The sequence below is a fragment of the Plectropomus leopardus genome, chromosome 13, assembly GCF_026936395.1.
Source record: "Plectropomus leopardus strain MGB_pleo_1.0 chromosome 13, ASM2693639v1, whole genome shotgun sequence".
Lineage (NCBI taxonomy): Eukaryota > Metazoa > Chordata > Actinopteri > Perciformes > Serranidae > Plectropomus > Plectropomus leopardus.
In genome coordinates, this window is record NC_142188.1 from 20,657,168 (window position 1) to 20,679,388 (window position 22,221).

Below are 22,221 nucleotides of genomic sequence, written 5' to 3' on the forward strand. Positions count from 1 at the left end.
AAAAATATCACAATACTAACTGTTGCCTTTTATTGAAAAAAGCAGTTGAAACCTCATGTATGTAGAAGCAGACCGTCCTGGACGGTGACAGCAGAAGAGACTTCATAGACTCTTGATATAAAGAGTAGAGGCCGTGATTTTCCTGTTGTGGAGGATGATCCGGTGTGTGTGTGTGTGGTTACCAGGTATCAGAGGTTACATTTTACACTTTTCTTTGCAGGATCTTTTATTGACACCGATTAATGGTACCTGCCTTACATGTGTGCAATAAATGTTATTCAGTGCTTTAATTCCTTTTGTTGTGTCATCTTTTTGGGGCACTAACAGCCTGGGTTACACCGTCTTTTTTTGTGTGTGGATGGCAGTTATGTTACACGTAAAATTATGTTTTCAATATGATGTTAGCGTTAACAACAATACCTCCTCCCTAGAAGTTATATTACAGAGGAAAAGTCACAACTAAAATCACAGATTTTTAGCCTTTGACTCGACAAAGAAGAATTTGTGCACACTGTTGTTTAACTTGCAGTAAACTTTCTTTTAGAAATATGTTTCAGTCTTCAAACTTGTATTCAATGTCCTCATCAGATAGAATCTTATGAGGGTTTGAAGGACAAATGTTGTATTTTGAAAATATATGTCAGGTTAAAGGACAGTGTTCAAGAATTCTCCCCTCTCTTCATTAAACACACAGTCGAGTTGTTTTAAAAATAAAGTAAATTAAACATTAATGATTCAAAATGTAAAGATATGTTGAATGAAACATAGTAAACATGACTGTGATATTTTTCAGTTTCAAACTTCGTTATTGACGTTGAAAACAGCTTTTGACGAATGTGTTCAAATGAAGTTGTGTTTACCGTTGCCACGATCTTGGGTTTTGTCAATCTTTTCTTGTATTTTGGACTTTGTTTTAGGGTTTTCTGTTTGTCTTTTCCCTTATTTCATGTGCTCATCATGGTTTGTCTGTTTCCTGATTTATTTTGTAGGTTATGTCCTCGTTGGTCTTGTGTTACTTCCTGCCTTCATCTGTTTCCCACCTGTTTTCTGTCACAGCTGTCTCACATCACTTCCTGCCTGTTCTTCTGCCTCATCACCTTATTCCTCTCTCCTCAGCTTCTCCGCCCTTTTTCTCCACCTGCATTTCATCTCCTTGTCAGTTTGTTTTCAGTTCAGTCTTGTTTGGATCCTTGTTTTGGTTGTGTGATGTTCAGTTGCTGTTCCTTTTGGATTTAAGAGTGTTTTTTTCAGTTCCTGTTGCCTGTTATCCACTGCGTTTGTGTCCACCTGGTCCACATTACATGTCAGCCTTGTTGACCATATGAATGCCCCCCTCTTATGGTATTCACAGTCTCATAAGTCGAAACTTTCTGAGAGTTCAGAGGTTATGATTTCAAGTATGTGACTTCCCATGTCATAAACGTGAGTTTACAAGTTTCATTTGAATGCGGCAAAAATCTCACTTCAAAGTCCATTCAATAGCTGATCTGGAGCTTTCAATCACTTCACGTGATCTTCATCACCTCATGAAGTTTGCCCAGTTGTCATGGAAATGTAGATGAAGAAATATTTGACTAGAATCCTTGAAGGGCGCAGACATGATTGAAACCTGAGCATATACAATTATTTTATCAGTCTGGAAACTCCATCTGCTGATGAAGATCATGGGATGTGACCAAAAGCTCCACAGCAGCTACTGAAGGGAAGTTGTAATATTTTTGTTTTTATTTTAGATTTTTGAGAAGCTATTGAGAGCATCAATTTAGCATTTTCTCCTATTATTATATCAAAACAAAGTGATACCAGTTTATAGAAAAAAAATAACACCTCATGTGTTGTTATCTTTATTTGTAACAGTAATGAGGGTCTCCCTCACTGTGGAAAATAAATGTCCATGTATGCATGACTGTTGTCATTCTGTACAACGAGGCAAAATGTCACATCAGGTTGTTTCGTAGGAAATATAATTAACCACAATTCAAACACTTTTTTATACAGATTTACAACATTTTCAACAAACTGAAGTCAGTGTGACTTGATGACATTTTCACCCTCTCTCCCTTTTATTTTGAAAACAGACAAATTTATATTTAAAAAAATGTGTTTCAGCAGGTTTATCTTTGGTACATTAGCACATACAGAACAAAAAAAGTGAGAAAGGCAATTGAACCAAACAAAGTCCTGATCCTGGTTTGCTTTGGGCAATAATTTGAATTGTTCTGTGAGGATGCGGAGAAGCTTTGATTTAAGAAAACACTGTAAATGGGGAACAAGGTACAAGGAGAGTGGGACAAAGGAACATTTCTGCTCATTTCATTTTGTCTCAGAAATGTGAGCACACCTTCCTGATATTAAAACATTTCAGGTAGAAAAACACCAGAACAAGTTAGATTTCTGCAGCTCATAAAAAACAATGTTTTGTGTTGGGGTTTTTTATGAGGCTGGCTCCCTCTGATGGAGACGCGGCTGGCACAAAACGTGCTCACAAGACTAGAGGTTAAAGGATGGAAGGCGCCATACCAGCCGCAGCCCCCGGGAAGAAAGTGTGAAAAATGTTGTGTGCTCAGGGGAGCTAATCCAACAGTCTTTCTGTCTCTGCCAGAGTGGCTCTTAGTTCCCTGCAGGTCCCTTCACATCCAGAGACTGGTGGGCGGCCCCTGCCTGGAGGTTGCACGCTGACGGGTCACAATAACCGTTGGGACCAGCTGCACCTGGAGGCCCAGGTACACCAGGCTGTCCAGGAACGCCAGGAGGTCCCCTCTGCCCGTCCCGACCATCCTGACCATAGCCAGGTTTGCCTGGCTCACCTGTGATCACAAAATTCATTTTAAGATGCCAGTGGCTAGATTTAAAGGAGAGGTTCACATTTGTTTTAAATCTCTCTTAATGCAACAAGACCTTACAAAGGCTACATGAAAGAAGTTTTTTTTATAGTAAACATTCTTCCTGCCCATACAAGCCTTTAAGAGATCCTTTCTTCACCTGATTTCAATGTAAATCATGCACAAATTAATGCACATATGAGATTGTGAGTTCTGTTTCATGACAGACTTGATAAAAATGTACTCTTAAGAAACTGTATGACATTCAGAGTAGGGATGCAAGGTAATATCGGGCACGCCATAGGTATCTGCAGATGCTGGCTTTAAAATGAAATATCGGAATCAGTCGACATGCTGATTTCTGCCAATATCACAAACTATTTTTTTTCAATTCATGACAAAGTGAACATGTGCAAAATATCAAACCTAAGTTTAAGTATTTCTTATTTTACACAATGAATGAATATTATATATACACTGAAAAGCATTGTGTTGTATAATATAAGGGATATATTGATATCAGTTTTGGTAATCAGCCAAACAAGTTTTTAAATATTGGTATATCCAATATAAAAAAAGTCCAATATCGTGCATCCCTAATTCTGAGGCCATCCATGATTCAGAGTCTGAGAGGAGGCGAAAGTCTGCAGCCAGCAGCTAACGGTGCTAACAAATGCTAGCAGAGTGTAACCTAGGATTATAACCATAAACAGAGATAAAAGGTCAAACAAATAATAAATACCATGTCATGCAGATATATGACAATTGTTTCATATTAATGGGCTTTAACAGTACTGTATAATAATACTATAATAAAAATCTGAAAATGATGACTTTTGTCTAGTGTTCCTTTAACAAATGCGGCAGATAACAGCCAATCAGAGCGGTCGCTGCGCCGCGTGCTGGCGAGACAGGAAGAGAGGTCGCAAGTAGATGAGTGAGGAGAAAAGGGGAAAACGCAAGTGGAGGAGGAAAGTACATTTTATTATTATTATATTTTCTTATTTTGGGAGGATCTCGTGTTCACCTGTCTGTGGTCGCTGGATTCTGGCTTTTGTTTCAGCTTTGAAGCAGGATTTGGTGAGTTGAAAACTATTGTCCTCATGACATTAGCATGTCACGTTCTTGTTTTCAAGCTAAATTTAAAGCTGGGTGTTCCGTAGCTAAGCTAAGAGGGCGTGGCTTCCTGTATTTCGTGTAGTTTTTTTAATCTTTCTTTGGGCAAATTAAGAGACTAAAAACAAGCATGGTCAAGTTTAGCCTCGATAGTAAAGTAAAAACAATACGGCAGCGCTGTTTTAGGCTGCGAGTCACGACGCTGAAGTTAGCTTCCGGTTCGTATCTTCCGATTCAGCAGTTAAGGGGAGAATTAAGGGAAAAGTAACGATCCTCGGTTTTTTGCGCCTTTTAGTGTTGTGAACACGTTAAACATTTAAAGCCCCGACGTTGTTTAAAACCCACTCCACAATTGCCAAACCTTTATTGTATTTGTGAAATGCAAAAAAAAAAAAAAGAGGACATTAATCCTTTTTCACCTTTTTCCCCACATGTAGACCACATTGAACCAGGTCTGTCTCCAAAAACACTATACTTACACAGGTCAAACCTGGACGAGATTATCCCAGAGAGACTAAAGATTATTTAACTAAATAACAACTTAAAGGATCTAAAATTGAAATTTTCTTTTGAACTTAAATAGGTTTAAATCAAACCAAAGTGAGATCAAACAGGAGATTATTTGTTTTTCTTAAGATGTGGGTAATGTTTTGAATTGTTTTAAGGAATTTTGATCCACAATTCTGTCTATTTCTGGTACTACTGTTTTTTTAATATAAAGGAGCAGACATTTCAACCATATCCTACCTGTACGACAATTTATTTATTTTCATAGCAGACTGAGGTCATTTGGAGACAACAAACAGATCCCCTATCTACTACAGTGTTATGCAGTATGTAGTCAGTGCATGGCACAGTTGTCTCTGCTCAGCCTAAAGTGAGATTAGCCAGACTGCTGCATATCTGCTCAAAGATTGTGGGTCAAGTGCTTGAGTCAAATTTCCAAACTGGGTACACTAAATGAATGTTGTCTCTGGCTGGCAATATTACGTCAGATCCCTCTCACACGTTATTTTGAAGAAAATCAGCTTTTGCCATCACACAGGAGATTTAGAGTCCCACAGGCTCGACTGAAGAGGTTGAGAAATTTGTTTTTTAGTCAGTCTGTCAACCTGTTAAATCAGAGTGTGGCTTTTAAGTAGCCTTAGTATACCTGGAACACTGAATGTAATAGGAAAGAACAAAGAACAGAGAAGCTCTGATCATAACACACTGAGGAAGCGTGACTTCATTCTCTGCTCAGGACGTCATCACTCTACTATATATTTACATAGCAAATTGTTGTTTGTTGCTTTAAACTGTAAATTAGGGGTCGACAGATCATTGGCCTGACCGATGACTTGAGCAGGTATTTTGTCAATTATCTGTATCAGCATTTTATTTTAATGATCACCTATAAAATTAATTAATTAAAATATGCAAAGACATTGTCAGCATGGGAAGAACTTTTACTTTGTAAAACCACAGGGAGCTATTTTTATTTATTTATTTTTTGTTCAAATGTTCGCTTGACTTGACAAAAAAGTTGGATCTTGCTGTATATGATGCTGAAAGTTTCAGTTTTTAATAAACATTTGCTAAATGCATTTAAACAAAGTTTTGTGTTGGAGTTTGTTATATTCCAAGTTCTAAATATTGACTGAAGGATTTTCATTTTTATTATGAATGCATATCAGCTCCAAATATCTGTGATCGGTCTCATTAAACTACTAATAATCAATATCGGCCCTGAAAAACCAATATTGGTCGACCCCTTGTATTAATGCTCTGAGTGTTGCATACAGCTCCTTTAAGATAGCAGGGCAAATTTTACTCACCTGGGAGTCCGGGAGGCCCTGGCTGACCTTTAGGTCCTCGCACAGTGGGCCCTCTGGCGCCTCTGTCTCCCATTTCACCTGTAACAGATTTAATGAGATGAAGATATTTCTGTACAGACATATCATTGTTTTGATTTAATGTCTAATTTCCTAATTTCATGCTAAAAAGAATCATCTGCCAATACATTCATTACCTTTGGGTCCTTTCGCTCCAAGCATTCCTGGCGGCCCTTTGAGTCCTGGAAGGCCTCTTGCCCCGGACTGCCCAGGAAAGCCATTGTCTCCTGGAGGCCCAGGTTGCCCCGGAGGTCCAGGTTTTCCAGGTAAACCAGCTACGCCAGACTCTGGCCTCCTTAAACTAGCAGCTAACTGGGCGAGCTGTTCTGTTAGAGCACAACAGAAAGAAGGTGATGAGCCTGATGAACTTCAGTAAATTTAAATTTTATGAAATTTAACAGATGCATAACTGACATCCAGTGTTTCCAAACAATAGAAGTTGACAGTCATCAAGGGACTTTTTTATGCATAACACTTGTTAAAAATCACGTGGTAGCATGAATAGGGCTCATTTCTGGAAGCCTGAAGCAGCTCTGATAGAGGAGATGGTCCAACAGTTCTTGTACTTGAGTCGGAGTGAAGCAGAGCGAGGTGAAACTGTGGTCACGATATCCCCCGAGCTTCTCCTGTTTTTCAACCTTTTTCTGTAGAACCTCAGCAAATTGTGCAGAAAGGAGATAATAGTCTTTATTTCAGGCAATCAGTGACAGGAAATTTACGTTCATGGTGCAAAGGATCTAATATTAATCTCCTGTGGCTCCTTGCACCATGGTATTTTGCGCTTGAGATTCCGGTTTTCCGGCTCCTGATGAAAATTCATGCAGCAGCTGCTTGACTGCTCTTTTTTTAAAGATTTCCTTTCCAGGCAGACTCTTTGCTTGGAGCGGAGGAGAGCAGGTCCGCTGGAGGTGAAATTAATTTTTCAACACATCGGGTATAAAAAAATCATGAGTGTAGGAGATGAGTTGTGAAGACGTAAGAGCAACAGAATGAAGAGAACAGAGGTTGTGACTTCAGAGAAACATTTCTAAAGCTTGGCGAGGGGAATCTTTCATCCATCAAATAAACAAAGACTGAAGCTTATTTCATGTTTTGGTTATGAGACTGTCCTTTTTTGAACATAAGAGTATTCAGAAACCGCCCAGATCAGTGAGGCAACAGAGGGGCGGCTCTATGTGTGGTTGTGTAATGAGGCATTCTGGGAAAGATTAAAGTGATGAAATGAGGCACAAGGGAATGATAAATGGGGTCAAAGGCCTATCAGTTCTTACCTTGCATGACTCGCATGCAAACTTGTTTGATGTGCTGATCGCTTGGCTCTTTACCCTGAAAAAGGAAAAGATGACTTAATAGTTTTTACGACAGCATCTAAAACATTTATGAAAAGACTCTACGGTACTGTTATCAAGCGAAAAACAGCACTCCTCCTGTTTTACTCACTCGGTCCTCTTATGATGGAGATAATTCTACTATTCTTGGCTTTATGAAACCTGTTTTATTGAAACCACATTTTCAGAACATCTTGCGTGTATATTTTAATGTATTTCCTGCTGCTGCAGAATATTGGGATTTAGTGTTTTAGAATTTATTTGCCCAAGTTACGATTAAAAGAAGGACATCATAATATGAAGATAAAAGTGTGCAGGGAGAGGTACTCAGCCCAGAGGGACTTATTAAAGGCCTCTATCATTTTTTTAATGTTCAGCAGACTTTAAAGGAACCCTTCACTCTCCAAACGATCATTTGTATATCATTTACTCACCCTGTGTTGTGGTAAATTTGGGAAGAAAACTTTGTTTCTCTGTCATGCCTTCAAGGTGAACAAATAATCCAAAACTGGTGAACATTCTTGATAAACTAAAGCCATAAGAGAGTAAGTTTAACAACAGCAAAACTATATCACACATGGACGAGTACTGCGACCGGCTGTTAAGTGTAAATGTTTAAATATTACAGTTTTGGTGAAGTGCATCTGTTGGCGAAGTATTGAGAAAATGACTGGATAAATGAGACTTAGATTATCCTGCATAAGTTGTGTGAAAGGTATAGGGACATTTTGATATAGTTTTGCTTTTTTTTGTAAAACACTGCCCCCCCTATGACTTCAATTCAGCAAGAATTTTCTCTGTTTTTGGATTTTCCGTTTACTGTGGAAGCATCGGAGGAAAAACAAATTTTTCTTCCTGAATTCAACATAACATGAGGTGAGTTAATGACCTAAAATGTATCATTTTGGGGGTTAAGTTTTCTTTTAAAGGTCCAGTGTATTTATAACTTTGCGTCTATTAGTTTATATCACCTGAAACTAGGACTCGTGGTCTTGTTACATCAAATCAGCCCTTTATATGTACATATGGAGCAGGTCCTCTTTCACAAAGTGTCCCATGTTGTTTCCACAGTAGTCAAGAATGGAGAAACCAAACACTGGCTCTAGATAGGGTCAGTTTCTTTTTGTTTTACGTTGGCCACATACATGCTCAACACACAGGAGAAGTTTCAGTTGGTTGCAATCTGCAGCCTCACCATTAGAGTCCACTAAATACTACAGATTACACCTTTAAGGAAGAAATACTTCGAAAAATCAGTACCCCTATATTTTACGAGTTGACCCTAAGAAGTCTAAACCTGTAAGCTTTAACGCTGACTGGAAGCTTTTAGGCTTCAGAGTTTTGGTTCAGGACAATTGGTTGCTTAGCTTGTTTCTTTCTCACCGTCACACTGCTGCACAGGTATTGCAAGTGTCATAAGACACTTTTTAAACGTTATTTTGCCTTGAAGTGTTTTCTCTTGGACTTACCGCAGGACCCTGCGTCCCTCTGACTCCAGGTGTACCCCTGTTCCCCTGCATGCCCCGCGGTCCAGGTGAGCCAGCCGGCCCCTCGATACCCGGCTGGCCTCGACTTCCCTCAGGACCTCTTTTGCCAGTCTCGCCTGGGTTACCGACCTAAACAGAAAATAAGGTACCAGCATGAGAAATGTTACAAAGCTGCAGCACTTTTTCAGTGCTTTGAAACCACAGAAAAATGCTAAAACAATCTGTTTGAACTCACCTCTCCTTTAGGTCCAGGTTCTCCTGACTCACCCTATAACAGCATTTATAAAAACACAGAGGATGGAAACAAGGACAAGTGGAGTCTGGTGAGATTTTATCCCAAATAAAATTGTTCAATAGTTAAAATAAGTTAAAAATGAATTGTGTCAGTGCTTGTGTAACAACTTACAGTATCCCCTTTGTCTCCAGGATTTCCCTCATCACCTTGTGCTCCCTATGAAAACAAAGTCTGTAAATTATTTATCCAAAGCAACCCACTTTTTTATTTAAATGCAGCATTACTATCAAGAAAGAATTAATATTTAGTATGCGGATTTCACACCTGCTCTCCTTTGGGTCCTGGTTCTCCACGATCTCCCTGTTATAACCAAAACAAACGATCTGAATGATCATGACAGTGATGTGAATATTCTGTTTGTCCACACTAGAGGGAGCTGATCCGCTGTTTGCTGTTGAGCATCAATCTCTCAAGCACTGTTTAAGACAATTATCCTAAAGCTGAAAAGGTCTCTGAATGTGACTGTGGTGGTGTCTTACCCTCTCTCCTTTTACCCCGGGCAGGCCAGGAGGACCAGGGAGACCAGGAAGGCCGGGGTCGCCTTTGGGTCCCTGTAAGAAATAAACATGCAAACCTGGTAAGTAGAAACATCTAAGCAAGTTAAATTATGTTAAGACTTACAGTCGCATTTTATACACTGAAGTGATTTCATAAAGCATAACACCTTTTAACAAAGCTAAAACTGCCCGAATATCAACAGATATTGTACATTGTAGTCAAGTAAGCTACTTATTCTCTCGGGAATGTTTGTGTGCCATTCCCCCTTTGATCGCTGAGCGACTGTCTGAGGAATGCCAGGAGAACAGAGAGCTCATTCAGCCTGCTGCTTACTGGTCTCCCCTTACTGTGAAAATAGACTTCATGTGAGATCCAGTCTCGCTCTATTCTCTGAGACATTCCAGTGAAACAACAGTGAGGACTCTGAGGCTTCCCTCCTTTTTCAGCCTCTTTGATTCAAAGTATCAAAAGTGCATCAAAAGCGCATGTACACAGGCTGCTAGGGTATTTAAAAGGCCTGTATTTTCAAAATAAAGGCATGGAGAGTTTATGGCGAGACATGGAGCTTCAGAGACTATTGGTTGATATACTGCGTAATACGGCATTTTTTTGTTTGTGGCCACAAATGGAACTCTTTAAAACGTGTTACCCCCTCTCCCCCTTTTACTGATTTACAATTGTTATATTTTATTTTATTGTTTTATTTATTTAGTCACTGTAGAAATAATTAACTCTCATCTGTCTACCTTAATGAAACTCAATAAAAAAATAAATAAATAAAATAAAATAAATTAAAATATATATATATCAATTTAACATGCTGAAAAATAACAGTAAATAAAGATTAAAATAAATAAAGGCATAGATTAAAAACTAGCTGTACAATTAATTCAAAATCAGTCAGTTAAAATGTAATTGTGCTTTGTAATCCTTGTGTTAATAACTTACCCTGGAACCTAGCTTGCCGGCTGGACCTGCAGGGCCTCGCTCTCCTATAGCTCCCTGCAGAGAAGATAAGAAAATTAGAAAAAAAAGTCAAAAATAAACATGAATAAAATAAAACAATAGAAATACAGGCAGGACAACTACTCACAGGTTCACCAATAGGTCCAACAGGTCCCACCTCTCCCTGTTCTCCACGCTCACCCTGAGGTGTGACAGGAAAACAGCACAGTGACACAACAGAGGAGACAAAAATCTCAACAGCGTTTCAACATGTGCCATTTATGCTTACTGTTTTGCCAGCAGGTCCCATTGTCCCAGGGAGGCCTGGCTGACCAGCGTCTCCCTGTTTAAAAACAACAAAAGAAGATTCTGACAATTTAAGAAAAAAAAAAAAAGCAAGAAAACACTGATAACATATAATTAATTGATTGAGCAAACAACCTTAGAGCCACTCAAGCCTTTTGGTCCAGGTGCACCAGGCAAGCCCTAAAAAACAGAGAGCACTTCTTAAAGAAGTCCAACAACAACAAAAGAACAATTTCTTACAACAAAGAATTAACATGTCTTGCAGGAAGTTTCACTCCTAAAATAAAACGCACCTCGGTTTAAGAAACACTGGAGCATAATTATTTGTTACGGGATAAAAAATACATTTGGTTTTTTGAGCTTTTGACCCAAATAAGCTTAAGATGATAAAAGTGATCTGGATATTAAGTCAGGTGATGACTTTTACGCCTATGAAATCTTTGTTAATGCTGCCACAGATGGGCTCTTCATGTTTGCCAACTGATTCTCATTAGTGCCTTTCATTAGACTAATCACAGATTAGTGGGCTGGAAAAACTTTGCTCGCTTCTCTGCTGGAGGAAGACGGTGATGACTGTCTCACAGCACAGCATGCTGTATGTGTATCATATCACAGAGGGGTGAGAGGAATTCTGCAGTATGTGTATGAAATGTCAGCCCACATTTATACATTATAAAACACAAGATATAAAAATATTATGACTGCTGCTTGTTACTGCAATACAGACGTGGAGATATCTGTATTGTACTGCAGTATGCACGAGCTGTGGTGCTTTAAACTGCTCCTGGGGAGTTTACTCAGGTGAATCCAATCAGAGTAAGTCAGTTTGGGGTCAAAGGTCATACTCACAGGAAGCCCCTGAAGTCCAACCTCTCCAGGAACACCCGGCTTCCCAATACCTCCCTGCAGAGAAACAGTGATAAGAATGAACTGAAACTGCTCCTAACAGCAAAAAAAGACAAGACTTAAAGCATCAGTGTGTAGGATTTAGTGGAAAATATTGGCAGAAATGGGATATAATACGATGTTTTCTGTAGTGTTTAATCACCTGATCATCAGAGTCATAGTGTTTTTATTTACCTTAGAATGAGCCATTTATATCTACATAGGGATCAGGTCCATGAACGTTGCCATGTTGCACCACCATGTTTCAGCAGTAGCCCAGAATGGACAAACCAAACACTGGCTACAGATAGGACCATTTGCATTACTGTTTTGTCGTGTTAGCCATTGTATCTAGATGCCTTTCCATGACATAAGCTTCAGAAAAACAGTGATATTTTAATGTAAAATGCCTTTATTCTGTGTTTTTACTGGTTTAAATTACCAGGTTTGGTTGTTTTGGAGAGGAAGAGACCTCCAATCGATAATTGGGCTGCTAGTTAAAAACTTCCAGAACATCTGGATCGTAAGTTATCAGAGGAAAAACTGAGCACACATTAGCAGGTGTTAAGACTAGCTGCACGTCCCTCGTCCTTCTGAACAGCATCAGAGAAACACTGATTTGTAAAGTGAAACTACTTTATGTAATATTTTTACTGGGTCTTTTTGTTTTTGGACAGGGAAGAGACTTCTGCAGATAATAGACCCCCTGAACAAAGAACACTGAAGGAATTCGAACATGGTGAAGTTTTAGCTGGTTGCAATCAGCAATCCTCACCACTAGATGCCACTAAATCCCCCAAATCTTACACACTGTTCCTTTAAGGGGAATGCATTTTCATATTACAAATTGTAACATTAAAACTTACTATTTCTATAAATCAAGTAGTAAAAATGATGCTACCTTTGCTCCAGGCATCCCAGGGATACCCTCGCGACCGTCCACACCCGGCAAGCCCTGGTGATAAAAAACACAAACTGAAATGAGCTGTTCGCAGACAAACATCTACATTGTATTTGTCATATTTAACAGACACTCACAGCCTCTCCCTTGGGACCTGGAAGACCTGTGATTCCCCTTGAGCCTAGAGCACCCTGAACAACAAAGCAACAATACATTTAGTCCATTTTGTTAAAAACTTAATCAGTGAAACAATGTTTATTTTTTCACATCTAAACTTATCTGTTATCCTTACCGTTTCACCTTTAGGCCCAGGCTCGCCCATCACACCTCTCTGGCCTTGATCCCCCTTAAATGATGCATTGAATCATACGTTACTCTTACATAGCATATTTGTTGCCAAAATAAAATAATTTGTACTGGGGAACAAACTTACAGTTGCCCCTGCAACACCCTGGGGACCTGGATCTCCATCAAGACCTCGAGCTCCCTGCCAGAGAACAGTGTCAGTGTTTTTATTATAATCTGTTTGAAGAGTTAATAGACCACAAAGGAACACTCTTTATGTGCAGATAATTCAGGAAGAATCTGATGCATGCAATGGGTTTAAAAATCATAGAAATGCTTACCATCTCTCCCTTGGGGCCCATCATTCCCATGGCTCCACGAATTCCCTGAGGACCCTGAAATAACAAAGAGATGGCAACAGGTGCATCAGTGAGCATAAAAAACAGAGGATCTGACACAGTAAAAAATAAACTGTCACTTGAAGGATTTTAGTATAAAGAATTTTATATCTAACCACTGGTCCTTGGGATCCAACCTCCCCTGGACTCCCCTGGTCTCCCTCCTCACCCTGAGTAAACGGGAGAGAAACAACATCAGCAAGAAAACAGCACAAAGACAATCAGATGAAACACTGAACAGCACATTTAACTTTTACGAGGGAAAAATGTAAACGGCTGCGCCTATCAACTGTGTGTTAATTAGAAAATGAGGTTGCCATTCTGAAATGTGTTTAATACTCACTTTTTAATGGATTATAGGGAGGGCAAAAGCAGACGAATTAACTCCAATTTACCGTTCTCCTGCTTTGTAAATTACATATAATTGATATGCTGACTCCGTGGTAGACCCAAGGAGGCATATCCATTAAGATAGATAGCAGCTCAGTTGTGAGGCTGCGCACATTCTCTGCTGTTAAAAAGGCAATTTCTTCCTTTAATTATGTGCATTAGAATGGGCTGTTAAGACATGTAAACAATACCAAGCTGATAATCAAATATTACACAACAAACAGATATGAAAGCGATGGACTGGGTCAGCATTTGTTTACATCAGAGAGCAGAAGAGAAATGAGAGCATGTGTTAATTCTGCTTGAAGTCCCCCAAAAGATAAGATAAAAGCAGAGGTATGGACTTAAGTCATATGACTTGCAATCGAGTCAAACCTGATAAAATCAAAAAAGACTTACAACTCGACAACGACTTAAACACCAGTGACTCGTGGCTATACTTGGACTTAGGCTTTTTGACCTGAAAATACTTGATACCTTACCCCAAGCTCAAAGATAAAAAAAAAACATGATTTTAAAAGTATGCCATGAATCAATTAATTTCCCTTCCATTAATTTCCATTAATGCTTTTTATTCCCATGAAGTCAGCACTTATTTCTCCAGATCAGCTTTGTTTGAACCAATGCGACAGCACTGAGTCTGGAGAGAAACACGAGGAGGTAACTTTACTGAGCATCAGCTGGAAAAAAAGATAATTTAATTTGCCAGCAAAACCTAAGAGGTAGTCAATAAAAAAACAAAACAAATTGCAGTATGACATATTAACACCTGAGTAACTTTTAAACAAACTTGTTTTAACAGATAAATACAAATTTTGAAAAAGTATTCTTGATTTTTGTAAATTTAATAACCAACATTATTATTATTTACTTTGATGTGAGACTTGGGCCTCACCAGTCTTGACTTTGAACTTGAGTGCAGAGACTTGATTTACTTGGGATTTAGAAAATAATGACTTGATCCCACCTCTAGAGAAAAGTCTGCTGAATTAGGGCTGGGCGATATGGAGAAAATCAAATATCACAATATTTTTGGCCAAGTACCTTGATAATCAATATTTCAACAATATTGTAGGTTTAACTATTGGTGTTCTCACAAAATAGTAACACAATGGGATTTTTGATAAATAATCATCAGTTTTGTAGATATATTGACTAAGTGGGTAAAGGTAAATATTAGAACACTGATAAGTTCATAAAACTACACCACTGTATTGTAATGTAGTCTTAAAAACCAGGGAAGGACAACACTTATGATATTATGATCTAGTCTCACATCATAATATCAATAAAATAGTGATATATTGCCTGACCCTATATTGAATCGGTTAAAAAATGTATTCAATTTCTGATGGTTTGATGAAAAAAAAAGCCAAAAAAAATATCCCTGTCTTTGTTTAGTGTCATAGATTTTTGATGTTGTTATATGCAATATGTAATCACTGGAACACATCATTGTTTCTGTATATTGCAAATACAGAATGAAGCACTTCATGTTTGTGTTTGTACCTGGTTCACAAAAATTTAATTTTTCAGGATGCAATATTTCAGATAAACTTATTCTAGATTTGAATTTTCCTCTTCAATATCGTGGCACTGAACTCATTCAGCCTCTGTACAACATCTGCTTATTTTTCTATACACATCTTTATACTTGTGAATTTGTGAGTGGAAAACAGGCAGAAGGCCGCGCACAGGAAACTTTCAGTGAAGGAGAAAATCATTCTCGGGGACGGAGCGCAGACTGACAGTAAATCATATCCTGGCATGGGGTGATAAAGGGAGATAGGCCCAGACTCATTACCATTTATATAGTGCATAGACACATTACAGGGAGAGGCTAGTTGTGCTTGAACATCATTTCAAATCAATCATCCTCCATGCATTACAAGGAGTCAGAGGCATTACGCACGGGCATGTATCACTTCCTCTTGAAATAGAGCAGCACAAATAACACTTGTCTCAAAGGTGCCAGGAATCCCTTTTTCATGTTTATATTGTGTATATTTTTACTCTGATGTGGAATACTGTGGCATGTGTGACAGTTGTGGAGGGAAATTCATATTTTTTAAGTAACTATTTATGCAGTTATGTATATAAACTCACTTTTTGATGTTTAAATCATTTTTATATGACTACAAATACACGTGTCTCCACATGGAGCATATTTTACCTTGTGCCCCTGTTTCCCAGGTTCTCCTGCTTCGCCTTTAACACCTTTGTGGCCCTTGAAACATACAGAGAATAAAAGGAACACCAGTTAAACACACAATATTTTAGGGCCATGATGTGATATAAAAAAAACACTTCAGCTGTGCTTCTCACCTTCATGCCAGGAAGTCCAGGATGTCCCGAGGTCCCAGGTGGACAAGAGTTTGGACACTAAACAACAATATAAAAGTCAGAAAATATTCCTTACAGTTTCTCTAAAAAAATTAACTCTCATTTAAAATCTCCAGACAACAAAGCTTTACCAGCTCGGTACTGCCTTGCATTCCAGCTGCACCCTGAAATTGATTTAAAAAACACAAGTTAACACTTTTATATTGTCATTTGTCAACATCGTGATGTATGTAAGGGGCTTGTAAATCTCTAAAGGGCAGCAGTGTGCCGCAGTGGCTTCGCTAACAAGGCCAGATGAATTCCATGTCTGCATAATGCCCCTTCCCTTGTGAAATATAAAGTCAAATGTAATCATTTGCAAATCTGTGTCACTTACTCTGGGCCCTGATGGTCCACGAGGTCCCTGTGGCCCTCTTACACCTATAGACCCCTGAGAAAAGACATAAAATGTGTCAGAAACTACACAGAGAGAGTAAATGCAATAGGCTCTCCACTGTGTTGGTAGGAGTCTGTGTGTATATGCTTTACTGTGAGTTATACACTCTGGTGTAGGAGCATCTTAGGACTGACAAAAGTATAGCAATTGGCCAAAAAGAAGAACTTTACCTCTAACTCACAATGACGACATTTACTACAAAACCTTTAGGCCAGATGGAAACTCTAAATACAAGATATTTTACCAATAGAACTTTAAAGCTTTGACATTTCATTTGTTGTTTTTCAAAATAAATCATGGTTTTGAACCCTCACTGGTAAAGTGCATTCAGTATTCTAAGAAAAATCCATAAAAATCAATAGGTTCCTGTCTGTTTCCCTTTGTTACATAAATGTACCTCAGCTAGATTTTAGCCAGAAAGAGTTCTCTTTTCATGTCAGCAACTTTTTCACTCGATCTACAAATTGATTTGAAATGTTCCCAGGGTACGCTCAGAATTTGATAAATCTTCTCTCTCTTTATATGCACCCTGGGCATGGAAAGAACTCCTAAATGTCATTACCTTAGAAGTCCTCTCTTCTTTGAATACTTTTAAAGGCCTTTTACAAACTGCCCTGAGGGAAACATGCTGGCGTTTTACATAGCACTTGACTTAGAATGTGTTATGGATATCACTGATATTGCCTGCAAACCGCTCTTCTTTTACTATTTTCCTTGCTTTTATGTATTCTTTTTGTATTGTATGTGTCTTATTATGAAAATTGTATGATGCTGTCTTGACCAGGACTTTCTGAAAGAAGAGATCTTGTATCTCAATGGGACCTGCCTGACTAAATAAATAACATTTTAAAAAAGTCAATTTTGCTTTAAAGTACGCTAATAAATTGTAGCCCGCTCAGTTGTTATGTGGGCAGATACTCAGTTTAGATGTTCAGTAAGAGGCAATGCTAATTTAATATACTATCTATGACACATTGGGAGTGAAACTCAGATTGCTACTCCGACTGTAAATCCAAAATCACTGCTTTAAAATCCAATGCAAGTTGAGGCTGACAACTACGGCCAAAGGGCAAAGCTGAAATGGAAATAAAACTAAAGTAAGTCTTGTCTATAAAGATAAAGTATTGGTTGTAAAGAACTGATAAAAAAAACATCCTGAGGCATCAATGTAGTTGTATTAAATGCTGAATGTTCTATATACTTTGTGCTGATTTTCTGCCATAAATCAGTTTCTAAAATATATTAGAATGTGTACAAAAATGCTAAGTCCATATATGTTGAAATATTTAAACATCATTAATAAAGTATGGCATTTTTTGGTTTATAGAATCAGTATATGATGCAAAGAGCATGTATGAGTATGGTGTGTTTGTGTGTAGTTGTACATGTTTTTGAAACATGTTTTTCACCAACAAAGTGAGCACATTTTTGAATAGTTGGCCAGTCTTTGCTTCTTCAAAGGCCTTTTTGAGGGTAATGACTTGGTTTTTAGGTTTGGGCTACAATTAGAGTTATGTTAGGGTGAGGGTGAGGGAATGCATTATGTCAATGAGGGTCCTCACAACAATAGAGGTACAAGAGTTTGTGTGTGTGTGTGTTAATTTGTTCTTAAGTGTATGTGCACAGATGCGTTTTGTCATATTTGTGAGGGTTCAGGGGCTGCACCTCAGTTCATTGACACTACAGTAGATAGTGCTGTACAGTGCAGATACAGTGTGTTTATATGAATGAAATGATCCATATGCAGGTTTCAGTGATTTATCTGATGGAACTGACTTCACCTACATATAGCATTTTTCACATCAGCCTAAGTTGGGCTTATTTTTTTGGGGAGCTACCATGGCCAGTGCATGATAAATGCGTCTGTTGTGTTACTGAACAGCAGTAGCAATCAGTCCCAACATCTCAGTGCTCATGCTGGACGCATTTGATGCTGCAGTGTATTTTCTAGCCTGTTGTCCTAATTTAAGTCTCTACTCACAATTGGTCCAGGTTTTCCCACTTCACCCGTAAGTCCTCCAGGCCCGGGTGGTCCCTGGTCAAAGTTGTATTTCAGACAATAAATATTAACACATTTTTTAAAAAGACCACCAAAGTTTGATACAAACTGTGGTATTAGTTGCGTAGCATAAAGATGTAACTTACAGGGGGTCCATCTGGCCCAACACCCTAAAGAGAGACATATACAGTATGACTTAGTGTGAATTGTATATAATTTGGTGTACATGAGACAAGACAGACTTAAAAAATAAAATTGCCAGATGGTCATGGTTGATCTGATCCTGAGGAAATGCTACTCACAGCTGCTCCACGAGGTCCAGGTTTTCCAGGTTCGCCCTAAACAACAAAGTTAAATACATCACATCAGTGATACAAAACTTTCAGCATAGCTATTTTCTAATTCACAAGGAAAATAAACCAATTCACATCAGGGTTTTTTTCTTGAATGTAAATAAGGCACAGCAGTGCATTAAAAGAAAAAACATAACAAGTTTGTTTATAAAAAGAAGTGCCAGGGGTGGATCCCCTGGTCGCCCAAACAGAGGTCCATGCGAAGCCCTCAGCATTCACCTGATCTGTGCAGGGTTGCTGTGACTGGATTTACATTTTGGCAAAGATGAGTAAGGGCAGCAAACATTGAAAGGATGAAAACAGGCAATTTATTGAATTTATATAATGCTAAAAAAAAAGTTTGTTTATTAACTGACCCCTAGTCCTCTAGTCCTCTGTTATTTTGCAAAAGTGGCCCCTGGGCAAAGTAAGTTCGGCACTGCTATAGTACATACATAGATAGGTGTTAAAACAAACACTGTGTTGAGGTAAAATTGAGCTGTGTGAGCCTGCAGACGGCCCAAGTTAACATTCCTCTAACTCATCACATGACTGCGCCGGGCACACTTGACCCAGCAATGTTTAGCCTAATGAGGACCGATGTTGGGGCTTCGTTCCCCACGGAGATTACACAGAAGACTTGCAGGATTAAGTCTCATTTGTCATGAGGAATTGGTTTATGCACTGCAGCTCTCCCTGCCATGCCAGAAGACTGGACAGCAGCTTGGCACCATTTCACTGACAGTCTCTGAAGCAGGAAGGCAAAGGCTCATTAGTCACTCACTTTCTGTCCGGGGGGACCGTCGGGCCCTGGATCTCCAATAGGGCCGGTCAAACCCTGTAGAGGAGAAACATCATGCTTAACTAATACATCATAACTCACCTTAGAGCACTTTAGCACCTATACATTTTCACATTAGGTTTGAAACATATACAGCAGGCAATACTTCTTTTCTCCTTCTGTCATTATTTATAATTTCAACACCCAATCTTCATGTATTACATCATCATAACACAGTCATACTCCAGTAGGAGGAGACTTTCATATTCATAAATGGGATTAACTGGATGATAACCCCCTCCTCCTCCTCCTCTTTCAGTATATACTGCACTGCAGATCCACGTTTCAGTCGCAATGAAATCAAAACTCTGCTTTTGAGTATGTTACGACATCAAGAGCGCGTTCAACTTCACAGACACACAGAAAAAGTCAGCACCAGGGCAGAGGGCAAAACTCAAACTGTAGACTTAGCAGAGAGCAACATTCCTCTGGCTCATTTCAAACAAGCGGGCTGGAAGAAATAATTCCTCACTGTTTTGAGGATTCTCGACAGGAGATACCAACAGCGGCCGGCTAACAAAGCTGCTATTGTTCTCGGGAACCTGGTAGTTGTCCCGAGGTATAACACAGGCAATGAACAATAATGCTTAGAACAAATACATTTCATGGTAGTTGATTAAAAATAATTTTAAACTTATAATTTTTCTACCTATTCTTTTAAGGTATACTCAATTCACCTACAGTCCCTCTTTGTCAGTCTGTCATCAGCACCACTGTTATGATTGTATGTTTTCCTAACCCTCCTTTAAACTCCAGGGAGCAAAGTTAATTACACTCGGGACCTGGTTTAGCCTGTTACAAAGGAAATTTGGATTGGTTCATCCTGTTTAATGAATTCCTCACATTTTTGCCCACTTTCCCCCCACATTGGCTACGAAATCTGAAATTTCATTGGTCACTCTACAAGACTAACAAGTGCCAACATTATTAGTTTATGTGATGGGAGGGTCACTCTTTGTAGTCCCACCCTCTTGCAGGCTTGTGGATGGCATGTTGGGTGTAAAATTTATGAAAAAACTTAAAGTACTCACATCATTTCCAGGAATTCCAGGTAATCCTGCAGAGCCAGGTTTACCTGCATCTCCATCAGGTCCCTAAAAACAAAGGATTCACATAATTCAGTGAAATCAGTACAATGAAAAGCCATCTAACTTTTTTTTTCATTTTATTAAATGTTATAGTTACAGGAGGTCCGTCCTCGCCATCTGCTCCCCTCTCACCCTAAACAAAGGAGATTCAGTGCTTTAGGTTGAGCAAGTAGTGAACTTTTTTTGGTATCTGCAATTACATGGATGTTGTTAGAGAAGTGAGAGCACTTACAGCAATGCCATTCACTCCTGGGACACCTGCAGGTCCAGGAGGGCCAGCAGGTCCTTCACTCCGCTGAGTAAAATAATAATAATATGAGAAGAGAAAATCTGCTTCAGTCTGAAAATGACCCTATATGACAAATTATTACCATTTCTTGTACTGCAGCACACGCAATATGGAAAAAATGACAGCAGGTGCACCACCTTATTTTATGTTACTACTAGACAAGACTGTGTCATACAATAAAATATCTTACAGTCCATAGAGTTGATTCCTGGGTACAGAATTGATCAGTACTAGGCAACACTTTGCAAAAGGAAAGGTCAAAAAGTAAACTCCAGACAATAGTCGCATCCCTGACTTTTTTCCGTGACAGATTTCTAATAAATTTACTGGATGAAACTATCTCAACATTTATACATAATTGCAGGTAAAATGTATCTTGTTATACGGCTTGAGCAGCAAGAGAACACTCACCTGCACCTCTGTCACATCGGCCTATAGAGACAAACAGAGAAACCAGAGACAGACAGAGAGAGGAAGAGAAACTTAAGTCTTACTTGCGCGGAGCAGATAAGGACAAGCTGCAGAAGCAGAACCAAAAGTGGCCCTCTAACGCCGGGGCCCCGAGCCATGATCTCCCCGTGAAGCAGGAAAGGTAAAAGTTGTAGTCCTTTCTCTGGGATTTGTTGGGCTGAAGGAGCCCCCGACAAAACAACCCAACTGAATCCGCTTCAGCTATCTAGACCGTCCGAAGTCCCATACACATCAGGGGTTCATGTATATTCATACAATGTTTGGTTACAGGAAGGGATTGGAGGGATTACAGGGGGGACTCCGCGGGGAGGGGCCAAGGCGCAGACGCCACCAATAAGCAGGGTCAGCGGGCTATTTAACCCGAATTTACAGTTGCACTTAAATCAGATAATATCTCTCGTGAAAGCGAATAAAAAACAAGCATACAGTACTGGTCAAAAACTGCTCTTTTACGCACACAACTTGGATGCTGCTCGATTTTACTCCCCATTCAATTACCAGCAAATTAGGCTGAATAGTCTGTTTAAAGTTTGTAACTGGTCGTCTGACGCCACAAACAACAGACTTAGGTCATTCAGTGTGTTATTTTATTTTAATTCTTCTTACCGATGTCCTGGCTGGGAGGTCGTAACAAGCCTCTGCTCGGGCTCTCGCCACATCGCAGTGAATCAGCATTGACTGGAGTTCAAACTTAAGAAATAGAGAAAAAAAACATGAATTAGCACAATATCATCATAACGTGTACAGTGTCGCGCCCTAGTCCTGAAACAAATGGTATGTTTAGGCTCCACGGGCGTCACTGCGTCCTTGAAAGTCAGAAGTTGTTTCCATAAACCACAAATCTTTTTTTTCTTAAGTATAATATGAAAAGCAGAAAGTAGGCTTTCACAGT

At 39.1% G+C, this 22,221-nt stretch overlaps 1 protein-coding gene and 1 long non-coding RNA gene across 4 annotated transcripts; one reads left to right on the forward strand and one right to left on the reverse strand.

Annotated features, from left to right (window-relative positions):
- Positions 1-1,828: 1,828 nt before the first annotated feature.
- col9a1b (collagen, type IX, alpha 1b) lies at positions 1,829-21,552 on the reverse strand. Its single transcript, XM_042502452.2, has 32 exons — positions 21,353-21,552; positions 20,802-20,864; positions 20,667-20,702; positions 20,513-20,575; positions 19,425-19,478; positions 18,611-18,646; positions 18,455-18,478; positions 18,291-18,344; positions 16,250-16,303; positions 16,005-16,037; positions 15,856-15,912; positions 15,704-15,757; positions 13,257-13,310; positions 13,084-13,137; positions 12,891-12,944; positions 12,750-12,803; positions 12,595-12,648; positions 12,458-12,511; positions 11,521-11,574; positions 10,807-10,851; positions 10,655-10,708; positions 10,514-10,567; positions 10,369-10,422; positions 9,402-9,473; positions 9,187-9,222; positions 9,034-9,078; positions 8,863-8,895; positions 8,610-8,756; positions 7,084-7,138; positions 5,950-6,138; positions 5,756-5,833; positions 1,829-2,807 (listed from the first exon to the last, which is right to left on the reverse strand). Exons 1-32 carry the CDS (start codon positions 21,425-21,427, stop codon positions 2,611-2,613), a joined length of 2,040 nt encoding a protein of 679 aa, XP_042358386.2. The 5' UTR covers positions 21,428-21,552; the 3' UTR covers positions 1,829-2,610.
- Positions 3,767-15,862, forward strand: LOC148187701 (uncharacterized). Of its 3 annotated transcripts, none has more exons than XR_015778490.1 (5): positions 3,767-3,902; positions 8,615-8,772; positions 8,874-8,950; positions 9,426-9,499; positions 15,724-15,862. It is a non-coding gene; the product is annotated as an uncharacterized LOC148187701 (long non-coding RNA). The 3 variants fall into 3 exon arrangements; XR_015778489.1 differs by having other exon boundaries at positions 8,639-8,772; XR_015778491.1 differs by lacking the exon at positions 15,724-15,862 and adding an exon at positions 12,234-12,418 and having other exon boundaries at positions 8,639-8,772.
- Positions 21,553-22,221: the final 669 nt, after the last annotated feature.